The 26,350-nt window shown below is 50.0% G+C and overlaps 1 protein-coding gene across 9 annotated transcripts in view; it reads left to right on the forward strand.

The window, feature by feature from the left end:
- NDEL1 (nudE neurodevelopment protein 1 like 1) overlaps positions 1-26,350 on the forward strand; it is a 51,016-nt gene that overhangs the window by 22,848 nt on the left and 1,818 nt on the right. For 6 of the 9 annotated variants that reach the window (XM_004760195.3, XM_045083365.1, XM_045083364.1 and 3 more), the window contains 8 exons: positions 442-539; positions 2,524-2,677; positions 3,524-3,672; positions 5,302-5,438; positions 7,324-7,497; positions 11,084-11,175; positions 14,465-14,616; positions 21,208-22,393. In XM_004760195.3, the coding sequence (XP_004760252.1) occupies positions 454-539; positions 2,524-2,677; positions 3,524-3,672; positions 5,302-5,438; positions 7,324-7,497; positions 11,084-11,175; positions 14,465-14,616; positions 21,208-21,301 (1,038 nt within the window). In that variant the 5' untranslated portion in view covers positions 442-453 and the 3' untranslated portion in view covers positions 21,302-22,393. Of the gene's footprint in view, positions 1-441; positions 540-2,523; positions 2,678-3,523; positions 3,673-5,301; positions 5,439-7,323; positions 7,498-11,083; positions 11,176-14,464; positions 14,617-17,756; positions 17,792-21,207; positions 22,394-26,350 lie in introns of those variants that run through there. The other 3 variants (XM_013060250.2, XM_045083363.1, XM_013060251.2) reach the window with 2 other exon arrangements.

Raw genomic sequence — 26,350 nt, forward strand, 5'->3', positions numbered from 1 at the left:
CAGTTCACTGGGAGCTGGTGCCTTTACCCAGAGTGTCCCACGTTCCTTTCCACCCGACCACACTGCGGATCTCCTGTCCTGATGTCGTCCGTGGGCCTGGTGGGCCCTGAGGTTGGGGCAGTAAAGTGATTTATGTGTCTGACTTAGAGTCGTTATTCGCTCTCAGAACCTGTCGTGTTTACTTCCCTCCAGAATGCTGATTTAATGTCCCAGATTTTAGACTTTTAGATTCCTGTGTTCTCTCTTTGGAAATTTTTTCTTACTTTGTAGGATTTCATTTTTAACAGCCGTCATTTATTGACTGGTTGATTGTAAGCTCTCTGTGCAGTGCAGGGCTTGACATGCCCCGGACGGAGGTCAAGAGCTGCTGCCTCTGCCGCCCGAGAGCCAGGTGCCCCTGTTCTCTGTTTAATGTCAAAGGTTGTCTTTAATATTTCACAGGCTTTCTTGATCATGGATGGTGAAGATATACCAGATTTTTCAAGTTTAAAGGAGGAAACTGCTTACTGGAAGGAACTTTCCTTGAAGTATAAACAAAGGTAATATTGGAAAGCATCCTGAAAATAGGGGAGGGCATTTAGAATATGCCATTTCTAGCCAATGGATTTCATTTATTTATTTACTTATTTAAGCATAAAGCTGAATTTAGAGTTTCAGATTTAGTTTTGGGATTCTGGAAATAGTCATAGCATTGCTGTATTTAAATAGTATGAAAATGCCATAAATCTTTATTACTCAAATTATTGTTATTATTTTAAGAAATATTTTATTTATTTATCTGGCAGATGGAGATCACAAGTAGGCAGTGAGGCAGGTACAGAGAGAGAGAGAGGAGGAAGCAGACCCCCCTGCCGAGCAGAGAGCCTGATGCAGGACTCTATCCCAGGACCCTGAGATCATAACCTGAACCGAAGGCAGAGGCTTTAACTCACTGAGCCAGCCAGGCGCCCCTATTACTCAAATTATTAAAACAATTAGAAAACTTCACGTTTGTGATTTCTTTTGGTTGTTAACCTCCTTTTGTGCTTACTGCGTTTGGCCATTCTGGGCCTGCTGTATCTGCCCTGATTCCGCCGCCTTGTGTGGTCTTTGGAGATGCCACTGGGCTGGGTGGGGCATGCACGGCAGAGTCTAATTCTCTCTAGGCAAGCATTGTCAGTGTCAGGAGCCAGCAGAGCTGGGAAGGGGGCGAGAAGAGTTTCAGGGGTATGGAATATTTTATAAAGTCTCACTTATTTTTTTTTCTTTTTCAAAGATTTTATTTATTTATTTGACAGAGAGATCACAACTAGGCAGGGAGGCAGGCAGAGAGAGAGGAGGAAGCAGGCTCCCTGCTGAGCAGAGATCCCGATGCAGGACTCGATCCTAGGACCCTGGGATCATGACCCGAGCCGAAGGCAGCGGCTTAACCCACTGAGCCACCCAGGCGCCCCAAAGTCTCACTTATTTTAATTAGTTGGGAAAGCTTTACATAATGACCTTTGAGCACCAACATTTGTCTTAGATTTCTTTTTAAAACATCCTCTAACATACACACAAGTTTTCCTGCTTTTGTTTACAGAGCTTGTTATCAAACTTTTTACCACTGGTTCATTGTTATTGTTGAAGGCTGTTCCTGTATTGTGCCCATGGATCTAGAAGGCTCTGACTGCGGCAGGAGTTCTTCATCTTTTTTATGCCATAGGTACCTTAATAGGCTGGGGAACCTGTGGACCCCTTCTCAGAATAACACTTTCAAATGGATAAAATTAAATCATAGAGGGGCTCCTGGGCGGCTCAGTCAGTTAAGTGTCCCACTCTTGGTTTCTGCTCTGGTCCTGATCCAGTCATGGGAGTGAACCCCGCGTTGGGCTCCGTGCTCAGCGGGGAGTCTGCCTGGGACTCTCTCCCTTCCTCTCTCTGCTCCTCCCCTCCCCACTGTGGGCACTCTTTCTCTTTCTCTTTCTCTCTCAAATAGAGAAAAATCTTAAAAAAAAAAAGAATTACAAAGGAGAACAACTGTATTGGAAAACATTACCTAAATATTAAACTACTTTGTGGTGTAGTGTATGTGCTGCTTTATTTATACCTTAAATAGGAAGTATCTAGTTGTGAGTATATAAAATGTAAGTCCTCTGGGCCTTTAAAACATTTAAAAAATTTTTTAAATTTTCTAAAAAACTTTTATTTATTTGAGAGAGAACCCAAGAGAATGAGCAGGAGCTGGGCAGAAGGAACGGGACCAGCAGACCACCTGGCAGAGCAGGGAGCCCAGTGTGGGGCTTGGTTCCAGGACCGTGACCTGAGTTGAAAGCAGACGCTTAACCAACTGAGGTCCCCAGGGGCCCTCTTTTGGGCCTTTTAACTCACTTTCACTGAACCCCCGAATACAGAGTCAGAACTGCAGAACAGGTTGTCCTTACTGTGTAGTGTAGTTTACGGTGGTGCCAGCGCCCAGGTCGCATTCTTGAACTGGCGGTGATCATCTTTGGGCTGACTCTGCTTCCTGCTCTGACTCCTCATTCCCATGTGGTCTCTGATCAGCTTCCAGGAGGCTCGGGATGAGCTAGTGGAATTCCAGGAGGGGAGCAGGGAGCTGGAAGCAGAGCTGGAGGCACAGTTAGTACAGGCCGAGCAGAGGAACAGAGACCTGCAAGCTGACAACCAAAGACTGAAGTACGAAGTCGAAGCATTGAAGGTAACCGCAGTGGGTAGCTGGGGTCCCGCGGGCTGCTTGCGGCAACCCGGGAAATAGAGCTCTTTTTTCGGTGGAGCCTCCAAGCGGCCGGTGGCAGGAAAGTAGCGAAGGCTCAAAGTCAAGTTTTGAAATAAACTTTTCCTTTCCGGGGACCAAAGACAGGTGGCTTGGCATTGAGGCGTTCACTTAGAAGCTCTGTAGCTGTTCGTTTGTTCGCTGCATTGCTGCTGTAGTATCGTAATTCCCATCGTTTTCAGAAGTGGCCCAACATGACAGATGGCCTCATTCCAGGTCGCTTTAAAATTGTATTTGTATGAATTACACGTTTGTTTCATTATTGTTCATAGTCTCTCTAGTTTTGAAGTTCAGTTGGGGTTAAAAAAAATTCCTTTTAGAAAAGGGATTTCCACGAGGGAAAAAAATCAGCCCCGTTTGCTGCTGTTCAGCACCAGCCTTTGCCCAGCGCTTGAGCTGTCTCTGTGCCCGGGGGGGGGAGCGCGGTCTGGGGGAAGGTACGGAGCTCGGAGCCGTAGTTAGCTTGAGGGGTTCTGAGGGCAGCAGTCTCATGGTTGTACGTCTTTTCAGACATTGTTATTCGATTTCTTTCTGACAGGAGAGTTGTTGACTCTCGAGATTTATGTGTTAAGATACTTTGAATGTGGGTTTTTGGATTTTTTTTTTTTTTTTTAGTTTTAAATGTTTTAAGGAGGAGAGTGCTACTTCTCCCATCAGCTCAGATGGGGGGTGAGTTGCTTGGGTCTCCCCCACGTCCGTGTCTTGGGTTACTTCTTTGCTAAGGAGAGCTGTGTTAGTGACACCCTCACCTTCCTGTGCCCGCACGTCCAGGAGAAGCTAGAGCACCAGTACGCGCAGAGCTACAAGCAGGTGTCGGTGCTGGAGGATGACCTGAGTCAGACCCGGGCCATAAAGGAGCAGCTGCACAAGTACGTGCGAGAGCTGGAACAGGCCAACGACGACCTGGAGCGTGCCAAGCGGTGAGTGGGGCCGGGCGTCCGGCTGGCGGCTGCGAGGCAGGTCTGGGTCTCTGCGCTTGGCCTGTCCCCTGGGTCTTGGTTCCACAACATCGCCCTTCGCGGTTTCATGCCCCATCACATCAGCACTCACCGCAAATCCTCATGTCCCCAGATCGGATCCTTTGAGGGCTTTCTCCCACTGTCCCCCCCAACCCCGTCGTTCCTGTTGGTTTTCCTCTGAAGCCTGTGTCCTCCGTTCCTCTGTCTTTTCCTCCGTGTTCTCAGTCTTCCCACGCTTGTCGTCAGCCCTGCGTCTGCTACCTGAAGTCTGTAGTTTCTTCCTTGCCCATCTGTCTGTCCATCCCTACTCCTCTCCCTTCTCTTGGCCTTTCACACCAGCACATGGGTTTTTTGTGGGTGCTGCTTCCCTCACGGTCATGTGGCGTGGCCGGAGCGGCTCCCCTGGGGTTGGAATTCGTAGTTTCTTAACCATCCAAACTGAGTTCCTTTCACTGTACGGTTATTGATATGTGGGTGACTCTTCAGTGCCTGGCCTGGTGCTAGAGGGGAGGCTGCCTTGGGTGTGACAGGTGGGGATGTTTCCCATGACAACTGCTCCAGCAGGGAGCGCATGCAGGTGGCTGCGGGGTGTGGAGGACGGCGCCAGGCACGTTTGCCGCTGGTGTTGCAGCTGCCCCCAAGTCAGCAAGGAGGAAGGAGGCCAGGCGGGTAGAGAGAGGGATGTGAAGGCCGAGAGGCAGGAAGGCTCGGGAGCTGCATGTATTTCACTTTGCAGCGCATGGAGACGGTGTGGCTGACCAGGATGAGGCCGGAGGGTGGTTGGGCCAGGGTCGGGAGAGCCTTGTGTGCTCTCTCCATTCTGGAGGCAAGGAAGGGCTCTTTGAAGAATTTGTTAAGCCAGGGAGTAGCATCAGATTCTGAGTTTCCAGAGTCATGCTGAGGCATTGGAGGGAGGAGGACCATTTAGGAGCAGTCCAGGGTTGGGGGTGGGGGTGGTTGAGGAGCTAAGCCAGGGCAGGAGGTTGGAGGAGAGCAGGTGGAGTTGAGAGACATTTCGACAGTTGAAAGTGTTTGGTAAAGTTGGCCAGAGCCTTGAGTTAGAGCTGGAGGTCAGGGAATGATGTTTCTGTAGCAAGCAGCACATAGTGGGGTGGGGTGCGGAGTAGGTGCCCGGCACTGTCTGTTGTGAGTAAGCTGAGGGATGCAGAAGGACGAGTTGGTAGGGACCTGGGACTTCATGTTTTAAACAGATTCTTAGTTAATTCTTAATGTTCTCTAAAATTGTTGAAAAGTTTTCTTCCTGAAAACATGTAAACTTCAATTGTTCTGTGTTTAAAATCCAGTGGGGAGATACAGTGTGTAATAAATGTCTGCCTTTTAAGGAACTGTGACGAATTTTGGTGGGAATTTAAGAGAATATATTAAATGGCCCAGAGTAGTGGCAGAAATACTAAATGCTGCCAGAGTCTGGAAGGGACTGAGATCCGTTCTCGTTCAACCGGGCCAGGCTTTCTAGGTCAGGAAATGCCATGAGAGAAACTGACAGTTTCCTTTTGTATTAGCTATTTGCATGCTATTTATTTAATTCGTGGACTTCAGTTTATTTTATTTTATTTTATTTTATTTTAGGGCAACAATAGTTTCACTGGAAGACTTTGAACAAAGGCTAAATCAGGCCATCGAACGCAATGCATTTTTAGAGAGCGAGCTTGACGAAAAGGAATCCTTGTTGGTGTCTGTCCAACGGTTAAAGGATGAAGCAAGAGGTATAATTGACAACTGAACTTGTATCCTTTACCTTATTATCCCTAAGCCCAAGGGCTATGCTAGCTTCAGGATTCGCCTTTAAAGCTATGTACGTTATCTACTTTCATCAAGCACTATGGCTAAGTGCTTTTTAGACTCTTAATGTCTACAGCGTCAACTGTAAGAGGTAGGTAGTATTACCCCCATTTTATAGGTCAGAAAACCGAGGCATGGAGAGTTTGAGTTTTGTCCAGAGTCTTAGAACTTTTAGGTTGTGGGGGGGCGCCTGGGTGGCTTAGTCAGTAAGTGTCTGCCTTCAGCTCAGGTCATGATCTTGGGGTGCTGGGATTGAGCCCCACATTGGGCTCCCTGCTTACTGCGGAGTTTGCTTTTCCCTCTCCTCCTTTGCTCCTTCCTCTGCTCGTGTTCTCTTCCCCCGCCCCCAAATTAAAAAACAAACAAACAAACAAACAAAAAACACTTAAAAAAAAAACAAAACTTTTCAGTTGGAATTCAGAGACCCTGGTCTGTTTTCCAAAACCTTATTAACTGCTACTATTGGGTGTGTCTTGACTGGTTTGTTTAGCTTTTTCCTTTTCGCTTATATGTAAATAATTTTGTGTTAGGCACATAATAGTAACACTGTGTCTGTGCACTTATCGTAGAAACCATTTTCTTCTTTATAATCTGCATTTTACCACATACGAAAAAAAGAGGGAGGGAAGAAGAATTTTATTCATTTATTAAAGATTTTGTTTATTCAGTTGAGAGAGAGAGAGAGAGAGGTAGAGAGAGCACAGGCACAGGGAGAGGCTGAGGGAAAGGGAGAAACAGTCTCCCTGCAGAGCTGGGATCCCAACCTGGGGCTCGATCCCAGGGCCTGGAGATCATGACCTGAGACGAAGGCAGATGCTTAATCATCTGAGCCACCCAGTGCCTCAGGAAGAACTTTAAAGGAAAGCATATAATCATCATAGGCATAATAGTGTGCAGCAGTCTATCTCTCCCCTTCTCCTCCAGCCCCTGGAAACACCCTTCCCTTTTCTGTGTCTGTGAATCTGACAACTCAGGGAACCTCGCAGACATAGAGTCACACAGTATCTGGTCTCTTGTGACTGGCTCGTTTTCACTTAGTGTAGTATCCCCACGGCTCATTCGTGTGGTAGCCGGGGCCAGAATGTTCTTCCTGTTTGAGGCTGAATAAGTTCACATTACATGCATGTACCGCATTTTCTTTATTTATCCATGGTAGACATTTGGATACATACCCAGAAATGGGGCAAGTTTGTATCCGTTTTTAACATGAGTGTTCTGTACATCAGTTGTGTAACTGGAAGAGAAAAATGTTAATTTTAGCTTAAAAATTCAGTATTTGAAAGCAAGAAAAAATTGCAACTGTTTTGAATACTTCCTTTCTAAAACGAAATAGTGCATTTTGATAATAAAAAATTTAAATTTACAAAATTTAAAAAATTTTAAATTTAAATTTAAAATTACAAAAATGAACTTCATTGATTTTGCTGTAATCCCAAAGTGTACATCATTTCAAAATAAAAACAAATGCGGTGGAAAGAGTATTTAGTTTTGTGTCGTGCAGGCTCACTGCGAGTTCTTCTTTGGACTCTGCCCCCCATTTTTTTTTTTTTTTTTAACATATGAGCATAGTTAATTGTTCTCCTAGGTAAGAGCATTTGTATGTGATCTTAGCACTCTCAACCATCATTTAGGCAGTAAAGTTATCATTTTTATACCCCAACAAATAAAAAGTATTACACAGGAAACACTTAATTTATATATATTATAACCATAATTTAGGAAGGACGTCTTTATGGCATTTCAGAGGTGACATTGCTGGTTGGATTTGCTTCCTCTGGTGAGTTTTGTTATCTGTGCCCCATTTTGCAGATTTAAGACAAGAACTGGCAGTCCGGGAAAGACAACAGGAGGTAACCAGAAAGTCGGCCCCCAGTTCTCCGACCCTTGATTGTGAAAAGATGGACTCTGCGGTCCAGGCATCACTTTCTTTGCCAGCCACTCCTGTTGGCAAGGGCACAGAGAACAGTTTTCCTTCACCAAAAGGTTTGTGATGTCTTTTTTTTCTGAATCTGCGGGAGGTTGTTCAGCCTGGGAGGGTTTGCTGGGGAGGTGGGGCGAGGCGCATGTGAGGTTTCAGGGTAGAGTCGCGCGCTATGAGGTGGAAGGAGAGGTTGGTTTCTGGGGCCACAAGCACACGGGGAGCAGGGCGACAGTGGCTCTGTGTAACATGAGTGGCTCAGTCAGTTGCAATGTTAAAAAGTTGAAGGTTTTCAGGCAAAGTTGATCTTTTGATGCTAGCAGTCATCCACACTCATGTCGGAAAGTGGAAAAAGAAGAAGGAAAGTGGCCTTTCTGCTGTCTTACCCTGGAGGCTGACTGCTGTTAACCCTGACTCTCCCTGCCATGAGAACGAACCGATCTCGGGGACTAGATGCCTTCACACGCAGCCTACCAAGACAGGTCGAGCTGCCCTTCACGCTCGTAAGACTGGCCCAGGCAGACTCGGCTGTCCTCTTACACGCCCCCGTGGCTGCCGTTTTCAGAGGTGACGTTTGGAGTCACTGATGACTAGTACATAAAGAATGTTCTCTTGCTGTCAGCAAAGGTGTTTTTTAAAAATCTAGATAAGCAGAAAAGCCATTTAGCAGACACTGCATAGAATCCTAGAGAGGAACCCGGAAGCACTTAATTCAGATTTATTTCATTTTTCCAGCTTATAGATGTTTCAGCCACTCCCACTCCTTTCATACTTTTTTCTTCCCAAAATGAAGCTCTCTTTTCCCCTCTTATTTATTTATTTATTTATTTATTTTTAGAGATTTTGTTTATTTGACAGAGAGATCACAAGCAGGCAGGGAGTGGGGGAAGCAGGCTCCCTGCTGAGCAGAGAGCCCCATGTGGGGCTTGATCCCGGGACCCTGAGACCATGACCTGAGTTGAAGGCAGAGGCTTTAACCCACTGAACCACCTAGACACCCCCCCTTTTTTTTAAATAAAGGGTTTTATCTTGCAGAATGATAGGTGAAGGTTTTGTCTCCAGGCAGATAGTGACCTTCCGTGTCTGTGCCAGCCCTTCCTGTAGCCACTAGCCACATGCGACTGTTTACATTTTTATTAATGTAATCGAGTTAAAATTGGAAATTCAGTTTCTCAGTTGCACTAGCTGCATTTCCGGTGCTCTGTAGCCCTTGAATAGATAACTCACCCTGCCTTCTCCTAGTCCTAAGGTGACATTCGGTGAGAAGTGTGGCAATGCTGTATAGTGCTGGGTGTTGCTGTGTGTCCTCGTGCTGTTTGCTGCTGAGGACCTAGAGCAGGTCGGGTATAGAGGACGACAGTCACCAGCAGCCCTCACTGTCCATGTTCAGAATGGCTCCTTGGGCATTTGAGGATCTCAGAATTCCTAACATTTGAGATTTAACAAAGGTTTGCTTTTAGGCGCTAATTAGAATTCTGCAGGTAAGTTCTGAAAATGCGTTAGTCAAGCACGAATCAGTATAGTGTGGAGCTTCAGTCGATGTTAAATCCCGGAGACGTGTACATCCTGTAATAGCTCATTATAGGTTTAATTCAGGGACTTGGTTGCGCTGAGCCGGGTGAGGTCAGTGGGACGCAGAGCTTGCTCACTGTGGCACAGGATTAAGATACGTCAGCCCTAAGACTGGAGTCTTGGTCCGGGCAGACACAGTTTTAGCTGGTGGCAAAGGACTTTCACTAACCTTAGAGCTGCTGTGCATTGGCTCCCGGCAACTGCGTGATGGAGAAGGCGGCACAGAGCTAACGAGAAGCAGGATATGAGAGAAGTCAGTGCGAGACCAAGGGGCTGAGCTCGGTGGTCTGCCTGTAACTGTGTTTTACTGGTAACAGCGCCTGTTGCCAAAAAGCATTTAAGACAACTCCCCATAAAAGCACAGATTTCATAATTTGAGGAGAATAAGGGAAGAAGAGATCTGGAAGTCCCTGCTGAGAAAAGTACGGCAGCTTCTTTCTATCCTGTCGAGCGCTGGTCGGATGCTGCACGTTATTCTGGATGCCGAGAGGCTCCTGGTAAATTGGGCAAAGGTGCTACCTTCAGGGTGATGATACTCTGGAGGCCAAGGACAGCGAACAGCCTCAGCAGCAAAGCGACTACGAGCTGATGAGACTCTGGAAAGTGGATGAGAGAGTAACAGCTGCATGAGAGCTTGAGTACTTAACGGTGGTGTGCTAGGCATTTAACGAGTGTATTAACTAATTTAAACTTCACAACGACTTCATAAGTGTTGTTACCAGCCCTCTTTGAAGTATGGGCCACTTACTAAGGCTCCCACAGTCTATAACTGGCAGGGATGGATTTGCCTCTTAAAGTTTAGCTCAAGAGCCCTTACCCATCGTGTACAGTACCTCAAAAGTAAATTGAAAAAATGTGCGTGACTGAAAACCTTTGCTGAGGAGCGTTCAAAAAGATGTGACTATCACCTTGGATAACCCCAATTCTGAACGGGAAGCTTCTTGCAGTAGCCATTGTTCGCAAATCAATCAATTTAAATTTCTTTTTTATTTTATTTTTTAAATTTTTATTTATTTGTTTTTAGCAATTTAAATTTCTAATAAAAGACAACACAGGGTTTTTTAAGTTGGCAAGTTTTAAAGTTACGCTGAAGAATAAATGTGCCAAGGAGAGTTTGGATTAGCTTAATAACAAGAAGCTTTCTCCTTTAGGATACCACAGGCTGTTTTAACATTGTAGCAATGAAAGCAGCCTATTTCCGGTGAGACAGACTAATAGTTTAATGGAACTAAAGTATATTGGGAATTCACGTAGGTGAAGTGTCATTTCAGCTGAGAAGAGTGTTCATGACATGGTATTAGTACAATTGGTTATCCTTTTGGGTGAAAAAAGAATTAGGTATTTGTTGAATTAAAAGGATCTAAATGTAAAAAAAAAAACCTAGGAAAGCATTAGGAGGAGATAGGAGCAACATTTTATAATATTGAGGAGAAGAAGCCAAAACTTCCCCCGCCTGTAGAACAGAAAGTATGAAAGGTTAATACCACGCTGAGAAATTCAAGATCGAGGAGAGAAAGGGGGGCCATCTGTGGTGTTCAGCGCCCTTGCCCATCGATTGAAGGAAAGACAACCCAGTATCAAATCGTAAATCATAAACATGACTTCCTGAAGAAGAGATTCAAATGTCTAGTTATTAAGGAAACAGAAAACGAAATGATTGTCAGATTGACCAAAGAAAAAAAAGATCACATCTAATATTACTGAGGGCATGCCGTACAGATCACTGACATTGGCATGACCTTACCAGCATTTTGGCAGGATCTCTTCAGGTGGATGAAAGGCCCATATCCTCTGATCCAGCAGTTCTATCCATTTTTAGGAATCTCTTCTCTGGAAATACCTGTCTAGATGTTTTAACGATATGTGCCCTTTTAGCATTATTCGTGATGTAAAATTGGAGATCGTCTCAATAGCCATCAGTTGAAGGAGACAGTTTATGGTGTCTCCGTTTTATAGCTCGTGTCCCCAGTTTGGAACACCGTCTTGACCTGTCCCTGAGTGTATCCTGCTCAGGGACACCTGACCACAAAAGGGAAAGATGCCTGCAAGTGTACTCTTCCCCCTTTCCTTTCCCTCTAGCTATACCAAACGGTTTTGGTGCCAGTCCGCTCACTCCTTCTGCTCGGATCTCCGCGCTCAACATAGTGGGGGACCTCTTGCGGAAAGTCGGGGTGAGTATTCAGCCCTTTAGCCTGAGGTACTGCCCTGGTTTTGAATTCTGAATTTGGGGCGAGAGAAGGAGAAAAAGGGTTCCTGTGTGTGGGGAAAGCTGTGATGATTCAGAGAGGCAGGAGCGTGCAGGGATCCGCGGAGACGGCGGCAGATAAACATGCTGGGGCGCCTGCGGGAGGCCCGGTGCGCTTCACTCTGGAGATCCCCGGGGCTTTCTTTGGTTTCCCCTTGGCTCTTTCTGCCTCATGACTCCTCCGTCTTTTCCTAAGGTAACTGGTCTCTGGCCTGCTGTGTGTTTTATCCCACTCTCGGGTCCTGTTCTTGCTGCAGGTCGCCCTCCGTGTGTCCTCCCCTTGAGCTCTGTCCCCGGAGGACTTTAGCACTGGCCCTCGGACAGGACTTTGTGCTCTTAGTCACGCCTGTCTCCTCGCTCTTGGCCGCTTCAGCTTCTGTGCTATCTCCTTGGCTCTGACCTTGGCTTCCAATTGAGCTTTTGAAGTCTTCCACTTGTTTTTCTGCTTATTCAGTTTTTGCTTGGTAGAATGCCTGCTCTTTGACACCATCAGCAGTGGGACTCTGGGTGAATGAGTGAAAGCTATTCTTGCTTTCATTTCTTCCTGCTCGTTGGTGACCCCGCAGATGGCTTCCTCTGTCACTGACGACTCATGCTCTTTTTGGCCCCAGAGGAGACCCGCTGTCTGGGTCAGTTTGGCCATTGGCGTTCGCCTTCCCTGAATCTGGATTGCAGGAAGCAGTTAGATAACTGGGGATTCATGCCACCGTGAAGTTAGCGTCTCGTGTGTGGGCTCCCTTTCCTGTTTCCCTGGGCAACTTTTACCTCTCTCTTCAGTAATTTTCCCCTGAAGCTGCCCGCTGTCTACCGCTCCTTCACTTACTTGTTTGTGAGAGACATTTTCTGACAAAAGCAGAAATTGGATTTTACTTCACATAATGAAGAAACGGGAGGCCTTTTCTGGCTTATAAAATTATTTTCTGACCATCACATTAATTCTGAATCTGTGTTTCAAATTTGCTATAGAAAGCAACCTGCACAAAGTCCATAGAGTAATTTTCCCTCCTAGCGTAACCATTTTTAAAAATCCCATTTGCTGTAAGAGTTGTGGTATTTGGCTCCAGAGATCAAAATAATATGCTTATTTTTTGGTATCTTACCAGCTTCAAGCAGTAGGATGAAGAATTTAACTCCCATCTCCCACTTTTTAACTCTTTGTTCTTTTGGTAATATTGAAACTTTAAATGGCATGCTTAAAGCTTGTTTCTGAGTTTATTAGACCGTATCTCAGCTCCTTGCTGCATGTGTCTTTCTCTCTGTCCTGTCATGAACCCTCCATTAGTTGGTTCTGAAAAGTAACTGAAAATCATTGAGCGGCTTCTACGGTACTCTGTGCGTGTGTGGGTTGTAGGCTGCAGAATCACAGAGAGCCTGGGCTCCTGGGTCGTTTATCTCTGTCACTCAACAAATGTTTCAGGGATTTTTTTAATCATTTACTCAGAACCATACCACGTGTTTTCATTTTTGTATCAGAGCTGACTTGTATGTTTTTTCCTTCTCCTGGCGTTGTTACTTACCTTCTTTTTCTTGGGGGTAGAAGAAGCCTGTCCTTTCTCAGCTACGTCTCGTGTCTGTAGCTTCTTACCGGTACCCTCTCTGCCGGTGCCCCGAGGGGTGCTGCCCCAGTTCTCTGCCTGGATTACTCCTGCCCGTTCCCAGGCTTCATGTCCGTAGCAGCTTTCTCTGGTCCTTGTTTGTTTTGCTTATGACGTTACATAATTTGTTCAGAAATGGTGCAGAAAGGTGACCTTGGGAGTCCCCGTGCGGTTGGTCCGTCTGGCTGATGGTCCACCTTCCGAGAGGCCGCTGGGACCTCGGGCATGTGGTTCCCCGCCAGCCCCGCGTGTTCTTCGGAGTTTCCAAACTCCCTGCTTCTCTGTCCTCCTCTGTCTGCTGCCTCGAGCTGGAGGCTCCAGCCCCTGCCCTGCATCCTCTTGAACTGAGAAATCAAGGCCATCTGATCTCCACCTGTCTATTCTCTTTGACTTCTGTTACTACTCTCCTGTTAGTAACTGTTTATTATTTATTTTTATTCTTCCTCGTTACCGCGGTGCTTCAAGGACCATGTTCCTGCCCATGGCTGACTTTGTCCCTCTGTGCCTTGGAACCCTTCCCTCCCCGCCCTCTCATCAGTGTCTCCTGTGCTTTTAGCCTCTTACCGTGTTTCAGTATCTTTGTGTAATCTTCATGGATTGCCACGTGTCACATGTAATATCTGTGTATTACAAACTAATTTTTTAATCTTAAAAAGCAAAAGTAAAAAGCAGCAATTTTTTTTTTTTACCCTACATCTGTCTTTAGCTGTCACCCTCGTTCTCTCTTCCCTTCACAGCCAAGCTCTCTGAAAGAGGCCTCCGTTTATTGTTAGCATGGGTGACGATGTGCCTCCTCCCCAGACATCCTGGTCCGGACTCTGATTCCTGCTCCCTCCCCCAGAATCGCTCATCGATGAGCTCAGCACCGTCGAACCCAGTGGACGCTGTTCTGCCCTACTTTTGCTTGGAACATTCAACACTGGCTTTTTTTGTTTTTTAATGCTTTCTTTCCTTTGCCTCTCCGATGCTGTGTCACGTCTGCCTCCTGCCTTTCTGCCCATTCCTCTGTCATCTGATTGGGTCTTCATCTGCCGCACCCTTCCCGGGTTGATTTTATTCAGAATTCTGTCCTTGAATTCCCCATTCACAGCCCTGACTTTGTCTGCTACTTGGTGTGACATCTTCTAAGTTTTCATTTCTAGACCACTCTCACTCTTTTCCCCAGTGCCAGACCCAGGACTTGCCCTTGTGCATCTGTCCCACTGAGGCCTCGGACACAGGTTGGGCCTGCTCTGTGATCACGCTCAGCAAGTATTTGAATGAATGAATGTCGTGAATAAGGATATTAGGGGCTTTCTAATAGTCCCCAACTCAGAAAGGGTCAAGAGACCTGGGATCTGTTTACTTGTGCCACATTTTGCTTAGTTGTAAGGTCAGGCTTATATCCGTGTTCGTCCGTAATACTGAGAGGAGTAAGTGCATTGTTCTGAGGTCGTTAGTTGGCCGTCAGCATAAAATTCCCCCTTTCCAATCAGAGAGGTGATGGATTGTGGCTTGAACGGCTACTGCAATCAACAGAGAGACTGTAATTTTAATCTTGAAATAGAAATGATTTGAAATGCAGATTTTTATGTACAGCTACTGTTTTGACAACCAAATCATTCCTCCTTCTTTCTGTAGGCTTTAGAATCCAAATTAGCAGCTTGCAGGAATTTTGCAAAGGACCAAGCATCGCGGAAATCCTATATTTCAGGGAATGTTAACTGTGGGGTCATGAATAGTAACGGCACGAAGTTCTCTCGATCAGGACATACGTCTTTCTTTGACAAAGGGTAAGTAAATCCTGGACATTATATTTATTTTTTATTTTTTATTTATTTACTTTTAAGATTTTATTTGACAGATGGAGGTCACAAGTAGGCAGAGAGGCAGGCAGAGAGAGAGGAGGAAGCAGGTTCCCTGCTGAGCAGAGAGCCCGATGTGGGGCTCAATCCCAGGACCCTGGGATCATGACCTGAGCTGAAGGCAGAGGCTTTAACACACTGAGCCACCCAGGTGCCCCAATTTTGGACATTTTAAATGATTTTTCTTTTTCTTTCTTTCTTTCTTTTTTTTTTTTTTTTTTTTTTTTTTGAGTTAGTAAAGTCGCACTTTATTAAGTGAGCTTATTTTACTTTGAAAAGGTAAACTCAGTTTGATAAGCCTACCTGAAGCGGTATCATTGAGGTCTTAGGGGACATAAATCTGTTGTCATCTTCTGGTCCCCGTGGAGTCGGTTGCCCCGAGAACTCTCATGCTTCTGTCTTGGGAAACACTCTTGCAAGGTAGCTGTGCTAGGCTCTGGGAATTAAAGACGATGTGGTAATAGTTCTTGTTCTCAAGGCGCTTGAAGGCTGGTGGACTTGCCTGGCCGGTATTTGTAAGGGTAGAAAACACCATGACCATGTGTGTGTAGACTTTGCAAGACACCTGCTATCTGAAGATTTTGGAAAAATATGAAACCACTGGATCAGATACAGTTTAGGGGACACAAGTTTTGTATGATATGAAGATGTTTTCTGGGGAGTTGAGAGTGTAAAAAAAAAATGGCATAAGATTGAAGCACTGGTATGTCCTTAATGCAAAAAGAATTTCAGTTGGTGCCGCTACATAGAAGTGAAGAGTAGATCTTTTCTGTTTTCACACTACTACATCCTTATATGTACTCTCTCGGGCAGGTAAAATCATATTTTTACGCATCTGCTATATGCTTTTTAAAAATTTATGGGATTAGACTTTGAATCCGACTCTGCAACCCAGCCCCCATCATGACTTACAGGCCAGTATCTTCCTGTCCGTGCAGCGTTCTCCCTCAAGTCCAAAAAAGACACTGCGTGGTCATACTTGATTGAAAGCTGTCCTGTAGCTAATGAGCGGTCAGGACCCCGTGGTTTGGCTCTGCCAACCAGGTTCCACGAGGTGGCTGTTCTTGGAACAGCATCTAGGCACCAAGCTCCCTTGCCCGGTCCCTGTTTCGAGTGGTAGAGCCCGTCTGGTCCTGTTCTCTGCATGCAGGACAGAAATGAGTCTAGAGAGGTTTCAGTTTCTTACAGGAGCTTATATTTTCTACTTTCCTCTGTAACCGTGGCACATTTCTGGAAGACTTGACCCGGCACACAGGCCGCTCTGAAAAGCTTATGTCCGCCCTTGTGGAGTGCGGTGTTCTGGTTTCCCTCTCTCCCTTCAGGGACTTCTACCCTGAAGGGCACATGCTTCATTAAGGAGCACGTTCTGAACTGGCTATAAGTAAGTCAGAGCTTCATTCTGACCGCTGGGTTTCCTCGGGGAGTCAACATAAAACCAATTTTCCTCAGGTTTAGGAGTTTCAGGAAACCTTGAGGAGTCCCCATGTTTATATCGTAATGGCAAGTGGAATAAATAGATATTTCACATTCAAGTTGCCATTTCTCCCGAATAACACAGGGAAAGTTGAGGGGCAGATGAGCATTGAAAACAGTACCTAATTATTTTGTCCAGCTTGTACTTTTTGTGACGTCTAACTCACCTCCAGTGGGGCAGTTACAGGTCTGTTTCTGGAACCCTGTTTCTTGCCTCAGGTGCCCTGTAACGTGAGAATGGGCAGGAACCAGAAACGGGGGGGGGGGCCTGATGCCTCTTTCGCAGTCCTCAGAGCAGTCACGGCGGGGAGGGACCACTCTCCGGGGAGGGACCGCTCTCCAGGCAGGTCCCTACTCCTGGCTTCCACGTGGCCCCAGCGTGGGGCACCTGGGCGCGGCAGGCCCAGAGATGGACCCTGTTTCAGGGGGCTGTGGAGGGCACAGAATCGCCCAGAACCAGGAGCTTTGGCTTCTGTCCCGGAGTGCCTGTCCCCTGAGGAACATGCTAGATGCACGCGCAGGCTTTATTTCCTGAACTGGGCCTAGAGACGGGCTTCCTGAGAGAAACAGTTGCAGATGATACATCTAGTTTTGCTTGAAGTAGTACAAGTTTTCAACTGTACTGTGTTGGTTAAGGATTAAATACACTTTTCTGGGCTGGCCTCTTCTCACGGGTTCAGGTCACAGCGGAGTGGATCATATGTCCACATTGCAGCATTGACCTTCGTGAGCCACGTGTCCTGTTGCCACGTGTCCGAGGCTGGCTGGTGGCTTCGCATGTCTGTGGATCCTTGTCGCTTTGCTTTGATTCTGGCTTCCTTCTGGCCTGGCTTTGAACTCTGGCCTTTCTCCCCGGTGACCTGCTGACTAGATAGTCATGACGGCGTGCACCAGCCGCGACAGGAAGCGGGGGAGCGTCCCAGCCCCCACCTCCGTTATGGAGTCTGGCAGGTAGAAGTCAAAACACCATTTCCAAGTGTCCAAGCGTGTAGCTTGGAGTTGTAGCATGAGAGAAAACTCCATTTTCAAAAGCCTCCAGTTGGAACTTCCCTGCCCTACCTCCTGCTCCCGAGGAGTGTGTCTGCAGGTCCCTGTGTTTTCCCCAGCTGTCCTAGAGACCTGGGGTGGGGTGCTCCTTGGGGGAGGTGCGCACCCCCAGGTCCGGTGATGCCTTGAGGCCTTACCTTGCCCACCAGATGCTGCCCCTTGTTAGGTGTCCGTACGTGTGGCCTGAAAACACTCTGGATGTTCTGGTGGTTTGAGGACTTCCTGCAAACAGGGTTTCCTCTAGTCTGTGCTGGCTTTTGCCAGGTTCTGGATCTCCTCCTTGGCGTTGCTCTGTGTCCTCCAACCACCGACAGCCCCTCGTGCTCGTCATCTGAGCCCCACGTGTGGTGTGGTCCCTGGACTTCTCTCAGACCCCTCTGTTTTCGCTGTCATTTTCATTCAGCCTCTTAAGTGTCCCTTACCCTGATTTTGTAAGCCAGTGAGGTCTCGGTGGGGCTGTGTGTAGGGGGGCGTAGACCAATTTTAGGGCAGGCTGTGAAAATAGGACTTGTATTACTGTTTAATGTTTTTTCCTTTTTTTTTATTAGGCAAGAAAAGGTCATATTTCCCACGTTGTTCATGGGTAACTGAATTTGTTTGCTGTGCTCTTTCTGCTTCTCTCTCCATCCCGGTGTGCGGTGCAGGACCCACTAACACACTCGTTTCACTAACGCATGGGGCTGACTCTGCTCTAACCGACTTACAGCCTCCGAGTGAGCGCTCAGGCTCCGGTCCGAGCCGGCTCCCTGCCCTCGTTGCTGCTTCAGCCACGCAGCATGGAGGCAGCTCGTGGTCACGGGCCCCGGGCAGGGTTGGGGCGGAGGTGGGGGGTAGCTAGCGGGCCTGGCAGTGCTCCTGGTCCAGGGTCAGCGCTATAGCGGTGACACTGCCGGGGGTCTGGGTGTGGGGGTCAGGCCCCAGAATCCCATTTGGCTTGACATCCTGGGAGACCGGGCTTCTTCCTGCCGTCCAGAGTCTTCTGTTAGGTCAAGGTGGGAGCCGGTGGTAATGGAGCCTCACCGCCCCCCAGGGACTCTGTCCTCCTGCTCACTCTTGGATGCCCTGTGTACAGCGGGAGGGTAGAGGGAGACGTGTGTGCATGTGTGTGTGTGCATGTGTGTGTGAGAGATCTGCCCTTCCAGGAGTGTGCATTTCCGCCTGCAGCACGGGCTGGAGCTTGTCTGAGCATCTGCTGCTCCCATCTCCCCAGGCTGGCAGGCCGGGAGGGGCTCTGCCAGTGCTCCCCATGCCTGCTCTGACCTTCTTGCGTCCTGTCCGGGCTGCACTCAGCTGCACTAGCCCTTGCTGCCGGGCGGGATCTCGTCTCTGTGCTCTGCTCCGGCACTGAGGCTTCCCGTCCCGCTGACAGCTCTGTCCCCCTCTCCACGTCATCTGCCGTGTCACACAGACCACAGGCTCTGTGCGTGGCCAGATCTGCTACTTTTCAGACTCTTGAGGTAGATTTTGGTGGTAAGACTGTGACATTTCTGGAACCTTCCTGTATAGATGATTCCCAGATCTGTCTCTCCCTCCCTGCATGTTCTCCCTCCACTCAGTCCCATGTCGTCCACCAGGACATTTCCCTGTGGCTCTCTTGCTGTCCCCTGCAGCCCACATGGGGAGTGTGGCGGCGTTGCTCCTCTGGAACCCCTTCCCCGTGGCACAGCTTGGCCGTCGCGGGAAGGGACCTCACCAGACAGTTTCTCGTGCCTGGAGGGTCAGCCTTCTTCTCCCTCTGGCCTTTCCCGTCCCACTCCTTGCCTCAGGAGACGGGTGCTGGGTGTGAGCCTGGCGGGTTTTGCTCCCCGGGCTGCATCTGGCATTCACTTGAGAATTCTCATTTCGGTCCACGCGGGGAAATGGCCCCGTTGAGTTTCTTGTTCTCCTTTTCTCTGCTGGTTGGCACTGCTGTTTGTCCCCTTAGAGCCGAGCTGCGTCAGAGTTACCGCAGGAGTTGCGGCTCGTGGAGGGCTGTCAGGTGTCCTCCTGCAGGAGGAGCCTGGGAAGGGAGAGGGGCCTGGGCGCCCACTGACTCGCTCGGGGGTGAGCCCAGGCTGGCATTCGCTTGCTTTGCTCTCTCCGGCCGCAGAGCGATAGGGGTGAGCTTGCTGTGTGTTCAGGTCTTTCCGGCTCGAGACTACAGGGGTCCCAGCCCTAAAATCTGCGTGCGGGAGTCCTTCTTGTGGGGCTCTTGCATCCCCTTTGGATGGGTGCCGGCCGCTTCCTGGTGCCAATGGAGCTCAGCCTGACGGCCGGAGTATAACATCCATGTTTCTGAGGCCAAGGCTGTGCGTGAGGCCTGCCTGGTTCTCGCTGAGGTTCCGGGACTGTCCAGACACATGGTGGCGGGGGGCCAGTGCCGTGAAGGCTGCAGGGGGTTGGGGCCCACATGGGGAGTGTGGCGGCGTTGCTCCTCTGGAACCCCTTTCCCGTGGCACAGCTTGGCCGTCGCGGGAAGGGACCTCACCAGACAGTTTCTCGTGCCTGGAGGTTGTAGAGGACAGGGAACAGATGATTGAAAGGCCCAGGAAGAAAAGGGAGGGTCCCAGGTGCACATCTCGGGGAGGAGGTTGTGCAGCAAGAAGTCTCGTGCCTGGGGGCTGTCCTGTTGCTCTTGGCCTGCACGGGGTTGCTTGTTTTCAGACTCATTTCTGTCCTCTGGGGTCAGTTACTTCGGACCTTAGCCCTTCTTCGTAGTCGTCAGCTGGTTCTTCGTCTCCCTGCATGCCTGTTCTCTCAGGTCACACTTACTTCCGCAGCGCGTGAAAGCATTGTCTTTGTGGGGAATGTGTGTCTGCACCCCACCCCCCCCTTTGGTTTGGTTTGTTTTGTCTTTTAAGAGAACCTCTCTCCTTGAGTCTATACTCAAGGCCCTGGCCCCTGCCGCTGAGCAGGTGGGGGGACAGCGATGGCCTGTGGGTTCGGCACAGCCCGTACAGTTGCCCGCACCTCCCGTATTGCTGCCAGGAGGAACCTTCCTGGGAAGGGTGATGCGTGGAAGGCTGGTGTGGTTTCCCTGTGCTTTTCCCCTCTCTGCTTCTGGTGGCTGTGGGGGGCTGGCGGGTGGGTCTGGGGTGGGGATAGTGGGCGGGGCCGCAGCCAGAGGGCGGGGTTGGGAGGCTCTGCATCCTCGCTCCTGCGTGCTGGGGCCGGTTGCGGGCTCTGGGCTGGGTGGGGGCCGGCGGGGCGGGCCCCTCATGTCCACAGACACACCTACCCATATTGCCAAACAACTTAACAGAGTTATTTTTTCCCCTTTATTAAGATATTCATGTACATTGTAGGAGATTTGGAAAACAATAAAAAGTGGAAAGTAGTAAAAATTATCCACCACCCAGATGGAGGAAAAGTAACCGTCGTTAAATTTCCTTTCTAGAACATAAATGATTTTATACACATGTATGTGCGTGTGTGTGTGTAGCGCGCCCACATTGTGAATTCAGCTACACAGAAGTAAGGTCCATAAAAAAGGTTGTATGTTAGAGTCTGGAATGTCTGTCACTTACTCTTTTCCTGCCCGGCATTGAACCTATACAGTTTGGCGACTTGCTGCTTTTCCACGTAGCATCAGTTACATTCTGAGTATTTTCCCGAGCGGTTAAAGAACTCTGTGGAGTGTGTTTAATGGCTGTGTAAACTGTAAACTTCTCGTTTAGTTGTACCAGTATTTATTCAGACAGTTCCCTTCGGGCAGACATTTAGACCAGCTCTGCAGGGGCAAGTCAGGGCTGTGGTGGCGGCGGCCGGCAGGACGGAGTCGTTGAGGAAGAAGCACGCGAGCGCCTTGCTCTCCATCCTCTGATTCTGAAGTCTCTGACTTGCTGATGCCTTCCAGTCGCCACTGTTCCCAGGGCTGCCGTGATTCCACCCTGGGCAGGAAGAGGGCTGATTATAGAGAGCAGGTACATTTCTTGTGTGTCGAGTGATTTTAAATGACCGTCTCTCTCTTTCTCTCTTTTCTCCCCTCCCTTCCCCTCTCTGCTCTGGTCACCCCCACAGGGCAGTAAACGGCTTTGACCCAGCGCCGCCGCCTCCTGGTCTGGGCTCCTCGCGCCCGTCTTCAGCACCGGGTATGCTGCCTCTCAGTGTGTGAGTGCCCGGCCTCCAGGTGGGGGCTCCTGCCCTCCTCCAGCAGCCCAGGACACCCACGCCTCACCCCTCGGTGCCTGGGCCCAGCTTGGGCCCCTGCGACCGCCTCCCCGTGGCCGGCAGAGGGCAGGCTGCATGCGGTGGCGGCTGCCGGGCCCCGCCCAGCCCCAGGACTCTGCGCGCTATCAATGCTGGCTATTTTCTCTTCTCGCCGTGGTGCCGTTGGTTTCACATGATTGCACTTTTGTGGGTCACAAGGTGATACGTACGTGTATTCCTTGGTCACTGGATGCAGAAGTACCCATTCGTCACACCTGCCTCATAGCTCCCACCCTGTTGTACCGATAGGATTTAGTTGTGTTTAAGACATGGCAGACCTTCTAGAAGTTCTCCCCCAGATCAGGTCAACATGTGCCCTCCTCCTGAGCTCCCGCTCAGGCATCTTCAGTGCTCACGATCATGTATCCCCCAGCCCCATTCCCCACAGTTTGGCCTGTTGCTGGAACAGAGTCAGGAAGGTCACTGAATTCGGGAACATTTTCTGCACCTTCTGATTTTACTTTAGCAGTTACCATTCCATAGACTTGCCTCCTGGAGAGCGAGACGCCCGTCTGATCCGGGGTGCCCACAGTGTGGGTCCTCCGCGCCGTCTCCTCCTCTGCGTGGCTCTGGGTGAGGGCGGGGGCAACCTCCTGGCCAGCTTTCTGGTTCTTGAGTTAAGTGACATCTTTCAGAGCGTTTTGTTTTGTCCTCTGAGGGCCTGCGCGGTCGTGTTAGGAAGGGTCGCGCGCCTGAGTCGAGGCAGACCGGCCGCCGTGGTGGTTCTGTGCGTCCTTTGGTTCCTCTCATGCTGCATTACTGTTTACATTTGTGTTACTGTACATAGGTTTGTAAACATTACCGCCCGAGGTATTTGTATATAACCTGGGCTTTGTAGCTTTTATTTATTCAGAATTCATATGGCATGTTAACGACTGACGCTGTCCGACTTCGGCGGCTGTATAGGATCATCATGTGGTTAAAAGAGAAAACAAGAAAATACTTCCCCTCAAAAAAATCTTTTAATGTGGAAACAATAAATTTCACAGAAAACAAAGGATGGAGGTTGCTTTCTTGGGTTCCTGCCTGCCTGCGGAAGATGCGGAATTCCTGAGCCGGGTTCCGGTGTCTGTGCTCCCGCACCGGAGGAGTGGGCGCTTGGTGGCCATGAGCAGGGGCAAGAAAAAGCCTGGCGGCCTCATGAGGAGGCGTCTCACGGCCAAAACAGGCGTTCTCAGCCAGATCCCTGGGGCTGGTTTCTGCCCGTAGCTGTGATGCCCAGGAGGGCCCTGTGGGGCCGGTGGGGAGGAGGGGCTCGGCCGTGGAGGGGGGCTGTGTTCTAGGTCATGGATCCGGGCGCCTGGCTGTGCTGCCTTTCCCCATGCGTGTCTGTGTGTCAGGACAGGCCGTCCCTTGGGTCTGGGCTTCTGTCCTCCCTCAGGTTGGTGTTGGCAAGTGCGGGAAGGTGCCGGGTGTGCGGTTGCAAAGGCACAGAGTGACTGGATGCAGGAGCGGCTACACTGGGGGCGTGTATGGGTGCATCAGATTCCACACCCCGCTTCTGAAGAGTGTGGTCTGTCGTTTTAAAAGTAGAAGTAAATGAAAAGTGAATCAGATTTGGCCCGGAGACCTCTCTGTGTCTGAGCCTCGGCTCTGTCGTGGAAGCAGAGCTGCTGCCGTTGACGCAGGACAAGTTCTGGGCCTGACTGCTCGGCCCTGGCCCCCAACAACTCCTCAGTTGCTCCCCCACTGAGCGCTGCTGCGATTGGCTCGTGGACGCGTGTGTCAGCCGATGGCCGGGCCGGGCCGGGGCCATGGCTGCGGGAGCCCGTGTGTGCTTCACCAGCTGTCGCTGCCTCTTTGGGCCCAGGACACCGCGGGCCAGGTCCATGCGAGGGCGGCGGTGTGCTGTATTCCCGGGCTCCTTGCTGGGGAGACCTCACAGGTTTGGGGGGGTCTTCTGTAGCTGCAGCAGGCCCTAGCCTGTTATGAGCCCCCGAGGAAGCTGGCTACTTCCTGACCTCATCTTCAGCATTTGGGATCCTGCAGTGCAAGTCACTGCTTTCTACTTGCTCACGTAGGGCCCTGGGCCACCCGGCATGAAAGTCACCGCAGGCTGTTTGCAGGTGCAGCCTCCTGCCTTGGTGCGCGTGTTCCCCGCCGGGCTGCTCGGTGCCCAGGTTAGCCTGGCGCTCATGGAAACCTCCAGGAACGCGCCTGTCCCTCAGTGGGGTCCCCGCTGTGCTCTCTCCTGGTGGAGGGGGTACTCTTGCAGGAGCCGAAGGACTGCCCGTTGCCTCCAAGTGTTTCCACCTCGCCCCCCGCCCCCCATCCCCCCTCCCCCCTTGCCCCCATCTTCACCCCCCCCTGCCCTTACCCCCTCCCTGCTCTGGAATCTTCCCGCAGGAGGGTAGGAGCCAGCGCTCTACTTCCTTTCAGCCCAGAGTAGCCAGAAATCGTGCCCCTCGGCTCAGGAGCAGAAGCTGAGGTGGAATGTCAAGTCTCATGGGAGGACGGGACTCGGGAGGCCTGGGAGCAGGAAGAGCCCACTCACCCCAGTTTACGGGAGGGAAGGTGGGCCCAGAGTTTAAGGTGGCCTGAGCTCCCCCAGCGAACGGACGAGCCAGGATCGGACACCAGCTCAGGTTCGTTTCCTGAATTATGCTCCACTTCTCCAAACCTGAGGCCTCGCTGGCCTGGGTTCTGTTTCCTGCCTCAGTGGATGAGCTGCTTTGCGACCCTTAGAAACGACGGGCTACGGGGCCTGGGGCAGGGCTGTCTCTCTGTAGCAGGAGGGACAGGCTTCGTCCACCTCTGTCTCCCGGCCTTGACTCTGCTGCTCTCAGCTGTCCCCAGGGCGCCCTTAGCCTCTCCTGAGAGCCACGTGGAAACTGGCGTCTTCCCGGAAGGGCGGGGTGTCCAGGGCACAGCGGTGGGCTTCCCGGGGGGCGGCCCGAGGCCACATCTGTCCTGCCAGGCCAGTGACGGGAACAGGTCCAGGAAGATCTCAGGCCTTTTCCTCATTGCGGCTTCCTTCCTGGCAGCTCTCCCGTGTGCATCTGCCTGGGAGTTGGGAGCCGACGGCGGGTGCTAGCCTCACTGTCCAGACGGAGGTGTGTTCCTGGGGTCTGTCCTAAAAATGGGGGCCAGCCGAGGAGGCATCTTTGTAAATCACTTTGCTATGACTTGGAGCATCTTTTCTGAAAACTGGTCCGTGACTATTACAGATGTGCTCTGTGAGCATATCATAGCCCTTCTCTAATTTTAAGGAAGAACAGTCCTCTTGAGTGAATGGGAACATAGTGACTTCCTTGGTGAAATGGTTCATCTGTCTCACCCTTCATCCGTCTGTCTGTCTGTGCCCACAGGAGTTAAATTGGGGTTTCCTTTCAGCCCTGAAGCCTTCCCCGAGGGAAACCAGACGCAGATTGAACTGAGATGTAACTTGCTTGTATAGCGGATGTTTTCTAAGAGACGGGTTTGCTGGCCCCATCCTGCCTGGGTCATGATCTGCAGGTGGCAGGCCTGGGCAGTAGTGGCCCCCGGGCACGTGCTTGGATTAACAGTCAGGTGACAGAGGTCTGGATGAGCCCAGAGCCCCACTGCGCCCTGTAAGAAGATGGTGGGCTTAAGCACTGTTGTTTATTTGCAAAAAATAATGATTGCTTTAGCCAGGGAAAAAAATCAGCAAGTTGCAATATCATCTAGAATTTAGGGGAATAGGTACACTTTTACGTTCCTGGTGTCACTAGATGATTCTCGGAGTCTGCTCAGCATGACAGTGCGATAAGCTTTGAAAACTCTTCTCTTTCTCCTTTGGGTAGAAGAACCCATGGTAATAAGGCAAATGAAATAATCTCGAGAAAGGAACGAAAGGGTCTCACGGCCGCGGAGCGGTGGGATGACTTTGCTGCCAAGCCACTGTGGCGTGGACGCACTACCACAGGCGAATGGGAGCAGTCGGGGGGAGATGGTGGGCACAGGTGAGCACCTTTGTTAAAAACAGTTAAGATGCAGATAGTTTGTGGGTTCTCTAAATTTTTCTATAAAGTTGCCCAAATTAATTTTTTTTCCCAAATTCACTGTTTAACATGGAAGTAATGAAACCAATTTTTTTTCATTGTCCCAGTTGGCCCAAACCTGGGCTGAGAGGCTCGGAGGTTCGAGCCAGTAGGATAGAGCAGGGGCTCTCCGAGCTGCGGGATGACCGGCGGTCACCCTTGAGGAAGTTAAAAGCTGGGTCCCCCCGGGCTCCGTCCTGTACCGGCCCAGTGAGGGCCGGATTTCAGAGACTCAGACCCAGCACTTCCAAGACATGCCTGTCTTTCGCGAACCATTAAGAAAAACGTGCCCCTCAGAACTACGGAACGCTTCTCGTGAGACGTTTTTTTTAGACTTTAGACAGATTTCCATATCGCACTCCAAAAATAAATAAAATGTTAAGAGAGATTCGTACGACTTGGCACCATGATTCGACGCTCTGGCCGGTCTTGACCCAGAGTTGTCCGTGTTTTCCCAAACTGTCTTCTGTGCCATGGTGAGTGCTTAGGGCCGGAGAACTTCTGAAAAGCGGCTCCCGCTGTTGGTTCCAGAAGCTGCTTCTAAGCTGCTGAGACCCATTCTGTAGGATCTCATGTTGGGCTCTTGACCTTGCCGGGAGGAGTCTGGCAATGACACTCACGTCATGTCACTGTTGCCTCCTGCTGATGGCGACTGGGGGACGCGTGAGATTTTACACCTGCATGAACATGGGCATCTTAGAACCGGGGCGGTACGTCGAGGGAGGTTGTGCTGTGCTGGGCGGTTTCCCTCAGACCTGGTGTGTCCTAGTCTGGTGCCGTCCCAGGACATCATTGCGTGTGGTTCCGTGATGTCACTTGGCAGGGGCAGAGCCATTAGGCTCCTTTGAGAAAACAGACGTCACTGGCGTGACGGATCAGATACGAATTTCTAGTTTCAGCAAGGGTAGAAGGACGTGGTCCCACTTTTTGCGGATGTTAATGTTGGCCTCAAA

The sequence above is a fragment of the Mustela putorius genome, unplaced genomic scaffold (genome assembly GCF_011764305.1).
Source record: "Mustela putorius furo isolate JIRA1106 unplaced genomic scaffold, ASM1176430v1.1 tig00000695_pilon_pilon_pilon, whole genome shotgun sequence".
NCBI lineage: Eukaryota > Metazoa > Chordata > Mammalia > Carnivora > Mustelidae > Mustela > Mustela putorius.